This window comes from Centruroides vittatus, unplaced genomic scaffold, assembly GCF_030686945.1.
Source record: "Centruroides vittatus isolate TY-2023 unplaced genomic scaffold, ASM3068694v2 contig_401, whole genome shotgun sequence".
NCBI classification, from domain to species: Eukaryota; Metazoa; Arthropoda; class Arachnida; order Scorpiones; family Buthidae; genus Centruroides; species Centruroides vittatus.
This window is the reverse complement of record NW_027122216.1, coordinates 1158341-1176266: the sequence shown is the minus strand read 5'-3', so window position 1 is coordinate 1176266 and position 17926 is coordinate 1158341. Positions and strand designations below refer to the sequence as shown.

The following is a 17926-nucleotide window of genomic DNA, read 5'->3' as shown; positions in this document are numbered from 1 at the left end:
CTGTGTATCATATATGTTGGTGATTCCCAACTTTTTGGATGATTCTAGCTTGGTCCCATTTAGCACTTGTAGATCCTTGATTAGAAATGGACAGGTTAGATTTCTTAATGTCATCGTGGCATTCTTTTAAATGCTGCTCCAATCTAGCAAAGGTCATACATGGTCCTCTGGTCCATTAATGGTATGATGCACCCCTGGGACCAGAGTCATGTCAGAAGGATACTTAGCCTTTCTTAACATTCTGTATACAGAGATGTTTCTCCTATGATGCTATGACTTGTGGTGCTGTTTATCTCCTTAAAGATGTTCCATAGGAGAAAAGAATAGCCAACAATTAAGCATTCAGACTATGAGAGATTTCTAGGATAGTCCTCTGTTTTAAGTTGAAATGTATCAACAAGGGTTTTAATGGTCCTATGTTTATAACCAAAAGCATATATCACTTTTAGTAATTTTAAGGTTGAGTAGGTGTGTTTATTACTTTGCACGGTAGCTGGGAATTAGTCAATGCAAATAATTATTTTGAATTGTTTGTCTTTCCAAAACTTTATGAATTGAAATACCATGTCATATTCTAGCATGATGGGTGCATTCTCTCATTGGAATTTGAATTTTCATGCCATGTTAAATGATGCTTTCCCAGACAGATGGATAGGTAAAAATAGGCATATTGTATAACCTTCATGTTCATTGAATATTCAGTTATTCCCTGCATATTCTAATCTAAAGGCAGCTTTATTAAAAAGGGCAAAAGTGCTTATTTAAATTTTAAAACTTCTCAGTCTTGTTTTTATTTTTGTATTATTAATAAGCATGTTTATCTCTTAATATTACTTGACATTACATCTCTAGAATTTTTTCTTGTAAGGTCACATTAAAGATCATGCCTACACAATTTTGTTCTGAAAATTATGTAGGAATGATCTTTAATGTGACTTTACAAGAAGTAAGTAGAGTCTCATAGTTGGGGTCTGGATCTCAGGTCTTTTCTCAAAACTCACCAGGTGACTGTCTTTGGTGGTTGCAAACTTTTTGACAGTAGCTTCAGGGTCAAGCAGAAAGTCTGCTGGTGCTGGCTTGCAGTCTGTGACTTCATAGCCTAGTAGTAAGTCAGTTAATGTTACCTTAGGTAGTCAAGATGGCGGCTTGTCTCTGATTCCAGCAAGGAAACAGTGGGACGCATGTTCTAACCTAACCTAACCTATTCTAATAAATTACCATAATTATTAGCAACCAAATTATTAGAATAGGTTAGGTTTATTAGAACATGCATCACACTGTTTCCTTGCTGAAATCAGAGACAAGCTGCCATCTTGGCTACCTAAGGTAACATTAACCAGTAAGTCTACTGCTTATGGATTATAGTTGGTGGCTTTAGAGTTTAGTACCAGGCCTGCTGGTGCAATCTCACAGCTGGCTGCCTCTGGAACTAATGGTAGGCCTGTTGCAGCTAGTTCAAAGCTGGTAGCTTCAGGGCCCAGTAGCAAGCCTGCTGTTGATGACTCACAGAGAGCTTCATCATAATATGTGGTACTCCCAGTAAGGAGATTATGATAAGGTTTATCCAAATTAATCTCCAACATTTCAAGATAACTTCTGAAGTATTGAACAACATGTAATGACAGAAGACATTTACATAACAGTTATGTATTGGCAACACCATTGCCTCAGAATGGCAACACTATTGCCTGGGGAAGGAGGATATAAAAAATGGCTAACAAAAGAACCCTCGTCCTTTGTCTGGCTAGCATCTTACATAAGGGAAGTGCAATAAAGACAATTGTACAAAGTCATGGACTTGTTCTTTTCATAGTTGTAAAGACATAATAATTACCTCAATATATAAACATATTGTTTTCAGAGGTCAGGTTAGGGCTTGTCTAGCTTATGCAGTAATCTTTATTACCATTCATCTGATATCTGATAAGGATCCACAAGCTTGCATTTATTCATACTGATTACTTATTACTAAAGCAAAATCTTCATTCAAAAGCATTTGCTTTTTGTTCATAAACATAATGTTTTGCTTCTTACAGCTAAAGGATTACCTTCAAATTTTACAAGAATAAGGTAATGCTTGTTTTTATTCATATGGCTCATTACATCCTTCCTTAATTGGCTTCTAGCTTTAAAACAAGTGGTGTTTCACATCCCAAAGAAGACTGCTTTGGCACTGTTTAAAGAGTTCCTGTCTTCCAGATTGAGTTATTTCTCATGCTGATTTGGTACCATGTCAGACATTGTGTTATTACACAAGATCAACAGTCAAGATCAACAACATTCTCAAATCCTAACCTATAAGTTGTCCAATTCAAGACAAACTTACTCATCATTTAATTCCTTGATGGAACAGGAAATTGAGCTGACTGAAGTCTTCAACTTGGAAGTTATTTAACTGAGCTAAGCATATTGGTGAGTGGGAGCTTTATCATAAAATTCTCACCCACTATAAAAGCTCTTCATGGCACAAAAAGAAAAGAGAACTTCATGGCAGAACTTTTGCTTGAACATTTCTAATGTATCTAACAGTTCCAGACTCATAAAGATTTTAACTAAAGAATCCTGTTCTGATTGGTTCCTTGATACTTCTAGTGCCAGCCTCCACTCAGGAAAGTATCATCTGTTTACTTGAGGCTTGTTTCCATACTCTAGTAGTCAATGATTCATGTGAATCTTTAGAGTTTTCTAGGTTCTCATCCAAACCAATAGGGAATCTAGAGATTGGCTAGATTGGTGTTTTCCACTGTTAACATCAAATAGGAAAATAAATCATTTCATTCATTTAAGTCATCTGGGCTGCTCACCTTTAATATGAAGCTGATATCTTAGTTCCATATTGCAAGTTCCATGTTCTGTCATATTTATCATGCATATTTATTAGGCTGTATGCCAGGCAGCCAGTTAATGTGATTTTCATTCCTAAGCTTAGCAAGAAATTTTATTCTGAAGCTAAGAGTTTCAGACCCATTAGCCTAATGTCTTATGTTAAAGACATTAGAGAAGCTTATTGATGGGCATTTGAGGGACCTTCATTGTAGTAGATTTCCTCTCTATTCCCTTTAGTTTACCTATCAACCTGGTAAGTCATATATAAGGTTGCCTTAACATAATTTGATCTTCCAAATTGAAATAGCCTCAGATGTTAAGCAGATTGCATTATCTGCATTTCTTGACATTGAGACTACTTTTAATAAAACCTCTTTTGGGGTGTTTTTTTATTTTTTTAAACAAATATGCTACACTTGAGCATGGAATCAGTCTTGCTTTCGTTTGCTAGATAGATGTTTAACTATGTCATTGCAGTGTGATGATTTTGCTTTTTGGAACCTCCTTGAGAACATTCATAGTGTGAGGCTGCCCTCAAAGTGATGACCTTTCACCCTTGTTGTGGATTGTCTCCTGAGGCATCTTAATAATTCTGGGCTGTATGCCCAAGTTTATGCAAATGATATTGTACTGGGAATTTCCCAGTACTTTGTCAAACCTTCTTCAAACAGGTCTGACCTGTATGGAGAGCTGGTACATGTGTAACAGCTTAAGCATCAGTCTTGACCAAACTGTTATTGTTTTCTTTATTAACTAGAGAGCTTTAAGAAGTTTCTCTGAACCTTGTCTCTGTGGAAAAGGGTGCAGCTTTCTTCCCCAGTCAAGTACTTTTGGATTTTACATGACTCTAACCTGTTATAAAACCTGTTATGGCCACCTTGAAATGGTACTAGGCAAGGCCAGACATATCATCTATTAATAGTTATGTAGAGGTACTGTTGGTAAAACTTGGGATCTACAACCATATTTCCTCTTGAATTTTTAGTATGGTGGCTTGATCTAAAATAGTTTATGCTGCCTTAGTTTGGTGCTCTAGGGGGCTTTGTAAGGATTGTCAGACTAAACTGCAAAATTTTCAGTATACCGTATGCCTCATTATTACTATACTTTTACTCCAGAGTGCCTAGTCTCAAGTTATGTGAGTAGTAGCATGATCATGTTGAGAATATCAGATGGTATCAACTTGTTCAGTAAGACCATTCACTAAATGAGTTGATCCTATGTGATATTCTCAATATGTTCATGTTGCAACTGACATAACTTGAGACTAGGCACCTGGAGAGTTCTGGAGTTTCTGTTGAGTCTTCTCTGCACCTATTCATTTAGACTGAGGTGAGGAGGGCTCTTTATAAGTTCAAGTGTACTAGTCAACTTATTTCTAGACCAAGTACTGTTGGACATATTGCTGTACTGAGAGACATGATGAAGGAAGACATCTTTTTGTTGGATTTCAAGAGAATGTTGCTTCAGATTATGTTTAACAGGCATTATCTGGTTTCCTTTCCCATTCACCTTCACTGGTATATGAGTAGAGTTCACAGGACATAGTCTGATTTACAGATAGATCAAAAACTGATAGCGGCATTTATACAGTATGATCAGGTAAGGGCTATTTTTGTCTCACTGGGTAGGTTTTCCACTGTGTTTCAAGCAGAGGAGCTAGCTATTACTGTATTTGATATGTTTGCATTATTTTATGTAGAAGTCTTTTTTAATAAGACTATCTACATTTTTCTGACAGTCAAGCTGTCTTAAATATACTTGACTCTCGGTGGATTACTCAAGCACTTGTTTTGAGAGTGCTGGCTACCCATAGCTGGTTTTTCTGTTGTGAGTGCTAGGACATGAGGCTTGCAACGTACTTGCTGATTTACATTAGCAAAACAGGATGCTTCTTATCTCTTTGCAGGGCTGGAACCAGTTTATGGCATTTCTTATACTTTCTTTAGAGTTGTTAAAGATTGGACCAATGTTTCTCAAACTTTTTGCTCATGTAACCCAATATATTTGTTTGTAATCAAATTGCAAATGTTTATAATATAAAATTTTAAAAAACATGGTAAACTGGAATCACTGAATATTATATGTGCTACTCACTTGCCAAATCGATTAACTCCATAAAACAAAAAGTGGAGAAAAGTGACAAAGTAATATATATTTTTTTTTATAATTTCTTTTAAAATATAAATTCAAATAAACATTGTAGAATGTATTATTGTAGATGTAGCTTTTATTTAATGACATATAAAATGTATAAGATAGCATAGATATTATATAATTGTTATTATTATTACAATTTTGGAGTGATTAAGGGAGTTAATTGATTTGGCAAGTGAAAATGTAGTAACATCAAATTCGGTTTTCACATAGATTTTTTATTATAGAGAAACTTCATTATCATATATTTTTTATTAAAGATTTTTTGCAAAAATGAATAATAACTGTTCTGTTACTGTTACAATGGTCATTATTATTATATTGTTTGAATTGATTATTCAGCAACATATATGATGTCTTCTTCATCTGCTGTATGTGAGATCCCATCATGTTTATCTGTTCTTAAATTTTTATAAGAATCATGTTTAATAGGAAAAATGAATAAAATTTTTTTTAGTTTCATCCATTTTCATATAACGGTGTAACTTTTTTCTAAAAACAATTGTCACCAAAATTAAAACAATCGCTCAATATTCCACAAGTACACTGTTGTAGAACGCACGTGGTGAAAAATAAGTCCGACGAGAGGATAAAGGAAATTTTAACAACTTTATTTTAATTTTCACCCGCGTTTGTTTAATTATACAGGATTCTCGATACACGTTTGTATTCCGACACTCCTTTTACAAAATCACTTAAAACTCGGCAGAATCGTAGTCGAAAAACTCGCGACAAAAGAATTGATGTACGCGACGCGTTACAGAAGGGGCGCGAAAAAGAAACTTATAACTAATTACTTAAAACTACTTATGCTAGAGAGGGAAAGAGAAGATGTAGAAAATAGGACAGAACAAGACAAGAACGGGTACCCAAACTTAGCTAGTGAACTCGTGATGGTGGCTACAACTCAGGCCTTCTTGGACGATACGAGATTCGACGATCGTAATGTTCGAATTTTCCACTTCGTGTTCTTCCGATAGACTTCCAGAAGAGCTTTTGTATCAGATTTCTAGAGTTTTTCTCTAGATCCATAACGTTCGGTCTGCTGCCTCCTTCGTGCTCCCGTTGGCGCGAAATTCCTGGAGACCTCACTAAACACGTCCTCACAGCTCGTCGTCTCGGCCCAAAAGTGTGTGGCCAGTCTCTCACTCTTTTAGCCCCTGCAGGCTATCCCTTTTTCTTTGTCTTATAACCAGTTCGTTGCCACCCACTGAGAGAAGTTTCCAGAAGAAAGAGAGCAGGGAACAAAGGGTAGAGAAATAAAGGGAAAGAGGAATATATACATATATATAAAAAATATACAAAAAAAATATGGCGTAAGACCACAACACTTACTTCTGCAGCAGTTGGTCTGTAACTAACTAATTTCTTTTACTTACTTTTTGTGATGAAATAACATTAAATACTTTACCATTGTTTACAAAGCATTGGTCAGTACATACTGCAATTGTAATGTTGCAGTGTGTGCTGGCGGATTTACATTACAGTGTGGAGTTAATTAGACTGGCTTCTGAAGTAAATAAAATTTCATCATTAAGTGGTCCTTATTATTACAGAAACTTATTATGAATTTAAAAAGTTACAAGTATATCAACTGCTTTGACACTAAAATTCAAAATGTGGATTTGGCTTGTGAATGGCTCAAATAATGAAATTATGCATTATTAATAATTGATATAACTTCTACATGTGAAAGGTACAGTACATTTGTATTACCACTAGTTCAGGCCAGCCAATTTCAACTTGTAAGAAATAACTTACTTCATTTTCAATTTTTAGTACTGAAATTTAACAATTAAAAAATGTAAGACTGATAATTGTAAATAAACAGACTGTTTCAAAATTATTCAGAAGTGTTTTTATTTTTAAAAATATTACAAGTTTTTTTACCTTAATTTACCTTTTTTAAAATGTACTTCAGATTGTAAGATTTTGTCAATTTCATTTTGTATAAAAAATAATTTATTTATAGATCCACTTGTGCTAAAATTCATCTTTTATTTATTTTTTATAATTTATTGTTATATGTGATGATAAACCTAAAAGTTTAAATAAACAAGGAAATATTTTCAAAACCATTGCAACTTAAATGGCTTTATGACAACTTCATATAAAATATCTATTTTGATGTTATTCAAAATACAAAATAAAAATCAATTTCATATACATACATTCTAAAATCTTAACTTTATTACAAAATGACAACAATAGTTATAAGAAAAAAGTGTTAAAAGTTTTCAGTACTTAACAAATACATCTATTGTTCTTAGATCTTAGAGAATATTTCAGTATTAAAAGTATTTCTGAGAAAGGTAGTGTTATTTCATGACCCATTAAAAATTTAACACAACCTAATATTACATCACGACCCTTAGTTTGAGAAATACTGGATTGGACCACCTCCAATCATTCTAAGCAGTGAAAGTTAATTCCAGGTTTAAAGCAGAGCAAGACTTTTCTGCCTAGCCTGCTCTCTGGGAGAACTTAAGATTTCTTGTCTTTTAACAGAAATCATGTTTGTTTTTTTAGTCAGTGTTGTGGCTGGTTTTGGTTACTTTTGTAAACAGCAGTGCCAACTGGAACTTTTCTTCTCAGATTCTTGCCACTTTTTTTGATCTGCTGAGATTTTGAATAGATTGGTTCATCTAGGTTCCACTTTGTTGAAATGTCTCAGCTTTCCTTCAGAGATCTTCAGTCTTGTGAGGTGCAGACTGAACTTTTAGGTTGAGATGCATTTGGTACACAGATCCCCACTTTTATAATAACAATAACATGGTGTGATATTGAATATCGATTGAATGTGTAGTGAACTATTAATGGGGCTTATGTAAAGATATATTGAAACCTGAATAAAAACTATTTAAGTTCTATTGCTGAAAACTGTGTCATCTTAGATCAGTTATTTTTTCTGTTATAGTGTTTCAAAATATATAAACGACTTTGATCTAAGATTAACTTTATTATAAATTTGAGATTAAAATGACAAAGTGAATTAATAATAAATTAAATAGATAAAAATTAACAAAATCAATTCCATATCAAGAGTGCAATATTCTCTCAGTATGATTTTTGATTCTTTTGAATGATTAAATATCCATGTTCAAAAAAATGAGAACTATGGTTAGACAACCTGGTGTTTTTTGCAAGTGTTCATTCATAAAATATCATAATTAAATTGAGCCTCTGTAAGAACTTTCTGAATACATCACTGGAACAAACTTTCTCCATATCAGCAGCAAAAAAGATGAGTCTTGTCATGTCATGTTATTGTGAGAACCTGGTTCTACTGTGAGAAAAGTATCACATTAGAAGCAAACAGTACATAGCTAACAGCTTGCAATCAAATAAAGCTGGCAAATAATAACTGTAAGAGAATCTAGCAAGTTCTAATTATCCGTCTCTCTCTCTCTCTCTCTCTCTGCAACCCAATAATGAAATAGCCACACATATGAAACAATATGAGTTTTAATAAATGGAGTTTTTCTTGTTAACCTATAAGCATAGTCTTTTCCATCTATATATCGTTAGAAGGTGTGATGAGAAAATTAATACAAGGTTTGCCACTCTAGCCAACCACTTGGACCAAAGGTTGCTTGATATTGTCATGAGACAACAGATACAGTAAAGGAAACCTCACATCATAAAGATTTTCAGTCTTCTTGCTAAAGGTATCAGAATTAGACATTATCTAAGTTAAAAGATTTTAAACGAAGTTCTAGGTCAATCTTTGTTTATAATATGTTTTAAATATTTATTGGAATGCCAACAAACAACAAATTATATACAGTGGCTTATAATCTGCACCACTGAAGTCACATAATCTGGATCACAGGCAGAAAAGTACAATATTATAAATTTTAAATTATGAAATTTGTACAATATTGAAAATTCTCAAATGTATTTTATCATACACACTGTCCTTTTAACATATTCATTTAATTATTTAATTACATATATTATTTATATATACTTCAATATATACAGTCAAACCTGTTTTTATGCAGTCTTTTTTTGTGTGATTTTTTATTTGTGCGGTATAGTTGGCAACTAGTCTCGTGCGATTTGTCATGTCTCACCTTGACTTATTATAGCTAAATAAACTTATTATAGCATAAATGAACTTATTATAGTAATATTATTGCATGAATATGCGAAAAATGAAATAATTTATTTTTTAAGTCAACAAACCACCACCTGGACAAAAATGTGTAAAACAGGCGATAGACGAGACGATGCAGTCAAGTGCTGACATCTGTTGTCAATAAATTCTATTTCGTACGGTTTTGAGTTATTTTCTATGTGAGACTTTTTTTTATGCGGTCCCTATTGACCACATAAAAAAAAATATTTTTTTAATTGTGTTGCAAAAACTATTTTTTATAGCCACTCGTGAGTTTCGTGCGATTTTTTTCATGCGGTCCCTATCCACCGCATAAAAACAGGTTTGTCTGTATATATAATAGTGATATTTTTTATGTCATTAGAATAACAACATAGCATTACCTCTAATAGTTCATCTCCAATTTTAATTCTTCCATCTTTTGCTGCATTTCCAGAAGGATGTACTCCACATACAAAAACACTCATTTTTGTCCTATCTTTATTTCCAGCCAAACTTAATCCAAGTCCATTAGGACCCTTTTGAAGTTCTACAACAATAAGTTCTCCATTCATATCACCATATTTCTTCTTTATCTTTTCTATTTAATAAAATAATATGTAGAAATTTAAAAAATTTTAAAATGATATTTTAGATGTAAATTTAAAAGTTAGAGTACTAATTTAAATCTAAATATTCATTTATTATACTGAAAATTATCAAAAATAGTTCAAAAAGTATTTATTAACTAGTAATTATTTAACAAATGGCTACACAATATACTATAATTATAAATGCATTCATACCATTGAATATTTGAGTTTATGATGAACAATTTCTAATAAAAATTTTAAATAAAAAAAAATTTATTATAATTTTAAAATGCTGGTGGTCATAAACACAAAAGTACAAGTAAAAATTTGTGGATCCGATCACCTGTGAAAATTCAACCATATTCAAACCCAATTAGAACAGTGTATTGATCACTGTACCATTAAGGCAATCTGTTTTTCTGGAGAATCTACACAAACAATGGAGTATTTTTGTTTACTGTTTTTAAGTATTAAAATATATTCTAATTTTGATTTATTACTTTACAAGTTGCTATTTGTAATTTTTGTGAGAGAAGAAAGAAATACATACACACACACATTTCTATATACACATCATACACAGTAGTCAAACTTCATTAATTCAAATTTTGAATAATTTGAATTATTTTGCATTCCCCTTGAATTTTAAATTAACCAAGTGTGACTGTATGAGAAACGTCATCAAGGACACGCCCATTCCCAGTTTATGTGGTGGTGTTATAAATAAAAGTGAAATAAATAAATATGATTTCGAATGTAACAGAAAATATTTAAAAGAAAAAAATAAAGAAATGAAAAAGTCAATAATAATACAGTTAAATAATATACCATTGGTTATTACTGTATTTTTATTTAAAAACAAAAGAATAATTAATATTAGCTTAAATATAATATACTCCATTAGTCTAAAATACAATACTAAGTATGGTCTGCAATAATTTCTTTTTTGTTTCCTCTCTTTATAATTAATTTTATGAGTAATATGATTATACAATCATAGAAACTACATAATATTTAACCACAGAAAAAACAAATACAAATGTTCAACATAGTCCAGCACCTGGATGTTATCTCATACAACAAAGGGATATTTTGGCTTCTGTGATCTCTTTGGTTCTTGGAAACGAAAAATCCACTTCATTTTGTCGTTGTAGTGTTTCTTCAGTCGTATATATATATAAATAAACTACTACTAGCCCGTTATAGATAACGATCAACTAATGCCGAATTATTGGGCTAGCAAATGGCTATAGTATCTTATCTATGACTATAGCAAATTATCTTAAATTATTAATATTACTATAGCCATTTGCTAGCCCGATAATTCGGCATTAGTTGATCGTTTCTTCAGTCTTTGCCTTAACCTATCCTGAATGTTGACAATCTTGGCATTTTCTATTCTCAACTTCTTAGGGTCTTCTTGGAACAAATCATTCTCTATTTGGATAAGTTTTGCCAATGTCTTCTCTGATCTCTTTGGCCAAATACAAATGAATATTACTTAAAATACCAATGTTAAATAGAAAATCAAATGTAGAACATAACATTGTAACATTATCATTTTTTTAAGAATATGATTGTTGCTTCTAATAAACAATAAATTGTCCACATATTTGGAATTTAGCCTTCTCCTTATTTTATAAATTACCACTAATGTTTCTTTCTGGGTGTACACTTGAAGCTGGTATTGCTACAATCTTTTTGGTAATCTGTGAAAGGGGAGAGAATTAGTATTTTATCCACACTGCAGATCAAAATCTTTATCTACTGAAATTCTAAGATTTTGATAATGCTCATGTCATCTTCATTAGTTATGTATTTTCCTCATCATCTTCCCAAGTTTCGATAATCTTATGTATACAGACAAAACATATTCATAATTCCTACACAAATGTTAAATGTTGAACTGATTGTAGTTGCAAAAGTATTAAAGTGCCATTATCAAAAAGCCAAAGACTGATTATTGTGCATGCAGGAGAAAAAGGCTTTCTTGATATCTCCCTTTTAATATTTAAATCCCAGCAGAAAACTGGTGATTATCAACATGATATAAACTGGAATAACTAACCACATATGCTGGTTAAATGAAAAACTCATTTCAAATATTCCAGTTATTTCTGTTTTAGTTATTGATAATGCTCTATATCAGGGTTTCCAATCTTTTTCATGTATTGATCCCTTTTAAGAAAATATTTTTTTTCATCAATCCCTTTATATATACTATATATTATGCAATATTATATTATATATAAATATATATGCAATAGCCTCCTATGTAATTTTTATGATATCGTCCTATATTTGTTTGAGAACAATAAAAGAAAAATGTGTAAAATTTGAATATTTTGAAATAAATTTTTTATATTTACAAACTTTTATTAACCTCTGAAGGGTCAATACTGATCCCATTGGAACTATATCATAACAGAATCAGAAGATTAAATAGTTAAATTTGAAAAGAACAATAAAAGTGAAACTAATAATTTAATACACTAATAAGAATATGAAAAATGTTAAAATGCAGTATAAGAATTAGATAATTTATTAAGATTAATTTTCATTACTTCTGAAGAGAAACAGTTTGAAGTTTTGTATTTAGTATACTGGATAATTGGGCTGCAATTTAAAAAAATTGTAGACCTATAAATTCGTACTGTTGTCCATCTACTGTCTGTCCTTTAATCTTGAGAATGGAGTTAGATGGATAAAAATTGAGACCAGATATGGAAAGCTTAGGGGCAGGTGGGCTCGATTAACTATATATGAACTTGTAGTTTGCACTGGAAGTCACATTACTTCAATTCAAAAATTTTCCCCAAGAAGAGTTAGATAGATGACTGGCATGACTACATTGCTAACAGGAAAAGTATGATATACAGGGGCATGACAGTACTAATTTGAGGTGGAGAGAATATATTTTAAATTAAATAAATTAAAAATATGATTAAAAATTGCAGTTCGGCATTGTGATGATATGACAAATAAGTATTGTATTTAAATTGTTATAATTTTGTCTTTAAGTTCTGAAAACATGATTACTTTTATTAAAATTACAACTTATCAATAAATATACTCATTTACATCAGACAGAAAAAATAGCTAAAGATGAGCAGGAAATTTATTCCAGCGTGAGATTCTTCCATTTTTATATGAATTTCGGCCAATTAAATTTTCTAAAATTGAAACAAATAATGTATTTTATCATTTTTTACCTGCATACTTACTATAAACACACTATATAATGTTTTAATGAAACTTTTCAACTTCAGTCTTTTCCTTCAACTTATTTGAATTTAGAGCATATTTGGGACTTCTCAGTTATATCTCTACTTTCAGCTCTTGTGTTTTTATAATTATTATGCTATTTATTTGAATTTTTGAAACTAAATTTTTTCTTCAAATAAAATTCCATTGCTTCACAGATATTCACGCAAAACGTCAAGACATTCTGACCAGTGTCTTATTTCAGACCATTGTGAAATCGGAACTTTAATCATAATCACTCTGTATTTATAATAAAATATCATTTTCAGATAATGTGGAGTCAGGGAAAACAGAAACTCGGGAACAGAACTGAAACAGAGTTTGCGTTTCGGTTACGTTTACGTTTTAACTTGACTCCACTAGCGCTAAAATGAATGTCGCGCGGAAATGCCCCATCTGTCCATCAGTTCAGTAATCCCTCTGCACTTTCCATTTCTGCTCTGCTTCGTTTGTCGTTTCCTATTTAAAACATTTTATAACCAAACGATTCCACTTTAGGATCACAGTGCAGTATATCAAACTATCCTGCCGAAATTCCAAATTTTTCACCAATCCCTGTCCATAGTGTTTTAATAATGTATCCTTAAATTCTTTATATATATATATATTTTTTTTTTGTCGTATAGACATCTATATCTTTTAACTTCTTCGATAAATAGTTCTAAATCTATTCTCATTCTCTTTGCTGTAATTTCCGCCATTATGACAATTCACTAATTATTGGCTCCAGTACGACCGAAAAGCGGAAAAGTTAAATAATTTTTAACTCTGAGTTCGCCGTGTTTCTGTCCAACTGAATATTCCAAAACTGAAAATTTCGTCAGTTTGGCTGTCAGTTTTATGATTCCGTTGTGGATTCAGGTAATGTGGAGTTAAGCTTTACACTTTCAAGTATAACAATTTTGAAAACAGACGTAAGGGTTGTCGTTTTTCATTTACAGTAACCTGGTCTAATTTTTTGTTGCTGTTTCTATTAGTATGGATTTATTGATATATAAGATGTTATTAGTCATCTTATGTTAATTTTCTGAAATATGAACGATATTTCAAGAAAGTAATCCATTCGAACTCAACTGTATTAATATTTAATATATATAAAAAAAATATATTAGTTTGTTCTTTATACATTTTGAAACGGTTTGAGTACAAATGCAATAAAATACAATGAAACTTTTCAAGGACCATTCTCTCAACTACCAGGAGATCAACGACTACTTTTAGTCGAATTGAGTTCAACTCCCCTGAACAGCCCTCATCTCCCCTTTCATCTGACCAGCTGGATGGTGACATTCAAATAGGAAAATTACTTAATACAAAGTTACCAGCGAGCGCAATATGTTTTTAGGGTTTCCAAGTTTAAATATTTGGTCCATTTTTCGCAAAATTTGATTGTTTGGCCGATTACCATTTCATTAGTTGTGAGTGGTACATTAGAGTAAACATTAGAAAATATTTGGATGTCTAATTATCTTCTGTTGAAAATATCAATTCCTGACTACCTGACCAACGAAATTGCTCCATTCCATACCATCCAAGAATCGTAAAACATGGCAACGATAGGCTAAAATTACCAAACTCTTAATATGGTTTTCATTTTAGTGTTTGTTGCTGTTAGTTTTTGCCAGGTATGACTGCTAGTATAATGTACAGTACAAGCTCTAAGTCATCAATATTTAAAAATGGTTTTTTTAGTATAAAATGAAGTTTTAAAAATTAAAAAACAATTATTTTTAATATTATGAACGCAAAAAATTCGTGGAAATTTTTTTCCAGAATGACCATGTTCCATCCAGATCCAGATAACTCACGAAATTTTAATAAAATCTGGGAAAACGTGTAGCGGAAGAGAATAAACAAGTTAATGATTTTCCAATATAAAAAAATTCTTCTAAAGTAAATTTTTATATTTTACAGATTTTAATTAACATAACATATTTCCATTTAATATTTAAGAAATAAATTTGATTTAATTAAAAATTCGTCTTGTAATTTACATATTATTACATTTTAAATTTTGCAGTAATATGGAGTAACAATTTAAGCTACAAAACAACTAAGCTGAACAGAAATTACAAATAGAAAAATATATAATTTATTCGTTTTTATGGTGTAAATTTACGGGCCTAATATTTCATCCTAATATTTGACGTTCATATAGCATAAAACAAAAAAATTTATTATTAATTTACATTAATTACATTAGAACAACCATTAAAAGTATTTCGTACATTGAATAATTTCTACCAATATTGAATAAATGATGATTCAGAAACAGATCATTCGTGTTAATTTCTTATCCTGATGAAAATAGTCTGCTGCAAGAGAAATATCGTAAAAGCCATTTTTATTTTATTTTAAACTTCGTTTTCGGGGCAAGTAATATACAGTACTCTTAAATAGGCCTATACCTGTGTCAAATCGAAAGAAGCTTTAGATGTTTCACGGGGAATACCAGCCAATCCTTGTCGAATTTAAAACTTTTCGAAATGTATTGATTCATTTCAATACCAATTAGTTATTGATCAAAACTGAACTTTAAAAACGCACAATATTCTCATCAGATTTCTCTGAAATATCGAGGCCCACCAGTGGCTAAGCGGTCTTCGTTCCCTAAACACTGGGAGTTCGGTCGTGGGTTCGCGCCTCGCTCGGACGGACTGGCCACGTGGAGTTTTCCGGGTTTTTTCCACGTCTGTAACGCCTGAATAGGGACAAGTTTCCCTTAAAAGACTTCCCGGTAGGCACCCCCCTATGCAGATCGCCCAAGTTTTGCATTTCCATAACTAAACAAACAAGCACTGAAATATCGAAAATAATTTATTTAAGCGTTTATCTTCAGCGTCATTATCATTTCTCTTCTACTGTGACAATAAGTTGATGAATTTTCTTTTATTTTATTTTGCTTATGTCATAAAAGAAAATGAATTGACCATCTTTAGGATTAAATTGATCATATTTTGGCCTGATTTAACGACTTGACTGACAGTGAGATCCAACAAATCATTTGTTTTTCTTTCTTTTCATTTTTAATTTTTTCCATCCTGTGATCATTATGAGGGCCTTTTTCCATACATGTCTAGAGTTCGGCCAAACCTGCAATGGGGGCAGCCGAGTGGTGAGAAATAGCGTCAGACATATCCTGGACAGACTACCTGCGAAACATTCCTGGGGATCTCAGATTCAAAACCTTTGCTTGTCCAGATTTGATCACGGGTTCCCCCGATCGTGTGTCCATAAATCATGACTGTGGAGTAGAAACCATATATTTGAATTGTTTAAATATCATTAAACAATTCAAATTTATGATTTAATAAAGTAAAAATTACATTACAGATACTAAACATATCTTCATTGCTATGTCCAATCACCAGGAACAACTATTCCTCACTGCAGAGATGGCCTTTCTTTGTAGGTTACTACTCTGCACAAATATGTAAAACAGATTTTTACAAAGAAATGTTATATTTTTAATTGTGTTGGGATTATCACCTGTGAACATTTTAGACTGTTTTACATATTTGTGCAGAGTAGTAGCCTACAAAAAAAGGTCATCTCTGCAGTGAAGAATAGTTGTTCCTGGTGATTGGACATGGAGAGCAATGAAGATATGTTTAGTATCTTAATGTAATTTTTACGTTATTAAATTGTAATTTCCGCCAGCCCTATTTTACAAATTCAAATTTATGGTTTCCATCAAATATCTAGAAAAAAATTAGTACATATAAAAATAATCCTCAGCCTATCAAAGTTCAGAAAGAATAATAGCCAATATAAATTTTGTATTGAAATAGCTTATCACTGAATTCTGATTCTAAAATATGATTTTGAAGAAATAAAATAATTTTCCTTCTTAACTGATATAATAAATGGTTTAGAACCAGCCAAATTTACATCAGGAAGCATTAACTCATACAAGAAGCGAGTACAGTAGAGAGTCGTTAATCGGAATCAATTGGGGTCTGGGGTTGTTCAGATTAGTGATTTGTTCCGATTACCGATTATGTACGAAAAAATATATTAACCTGTCCGATGTTCAAATTTTTCTCCGTTGCATGTCGTTTCGTATTGAATTTTTTCTCCGTTGCGTGTCGCTTCGTGTTGAATTTTTCGTCGATTTTAAGCCTAACGAAAATTTTTATAATAAAAATCGAGGCTATCGTATCGTTAAAAAATTATTTCTTCATTTTGTACAAACAAAATAAATATATTGAAGAATATAAAAACATGAAAATTATACTTTAGAAGTAAATCTAGTATCAAAAACGTTCGATTCAGCACGACACAGTCCGACTGAAAAATCGTTCCGGATTACCGGCGATTCTGATTACCGGGGTTCCGGATTAACGACTCTCTACTGTATATTTACAAATGACAAAACATGTGAAATGTTGCTCAAGCGTTATGATCAAATGTGTTATTCGGAATTATTCATTTAAAAAATTCTTCAAAAGTGATTCCTATTTCTAAGTGCTTAACATGTTTTTGCTTTTCAGACGCCAAACCGATAAGACTGCCAGCACCTGCATTAATTAGTAAGTAAAACTGGTGGCGATAAATAATTTGAAGTGGCGAAAAAATTAAAAACTGGCGAAATGGTTGGCGATTTTTTAAAATTTTCCAAAGCGACCACTGAAATGTGTTTCAAGCAAAAGGAAGATGTTACGAATAGACATCGCTCTTGGATTGTGTTGCATAATCCTATCAACCAACCAACCTTTCGAATTTCTTAATTTTCAATTGCATTATAAATGTTTATACTGGGAATACTACCTCCTCTCATTCACTATAACTTTCTGAGTCCACGATTTTGCTTGTACTTGTCAATTAGATCAGCACTTCTAAAACCTCTGATGTAACAGACTAGCAAGGTTTTTCCCAAACCGTTAGGACTGGTACTATATATATTCTTGCCATACTGCATGCGAGTGTTAAGAAGATACTGTAACGCAAACGTTCTATTTATCATTCACTTTTTCTCCAACTGTCA

General features: G+C 31.9%; 1 protein-coding gene across 4 annotated transcripts in view; it reads right to left on the bottom strand.

Annotated features, from left to right (window-relative positions):
• LOC136976540 (multiple PDZ domain protein-like) overlaps positions 1-17926 on the bottom strand; it is a 289818-nt gene that overhangs the window by 61720 nt on the left and 210172 nt on the right. For all 4 annotated transcript variants that reach the window (XM_067271850.1, XM_067271852.1, XM_067271853.1 and 1 more), the window contains one exon: positions 9487-9683. In XM_067271850.1, the coding sequence (XP_067127951.1) occupies positions 9487-9683 (197 nt within the window). The remainder of the gene's footprint in view (positions 1-9486; positions 9684-17926) is intronic.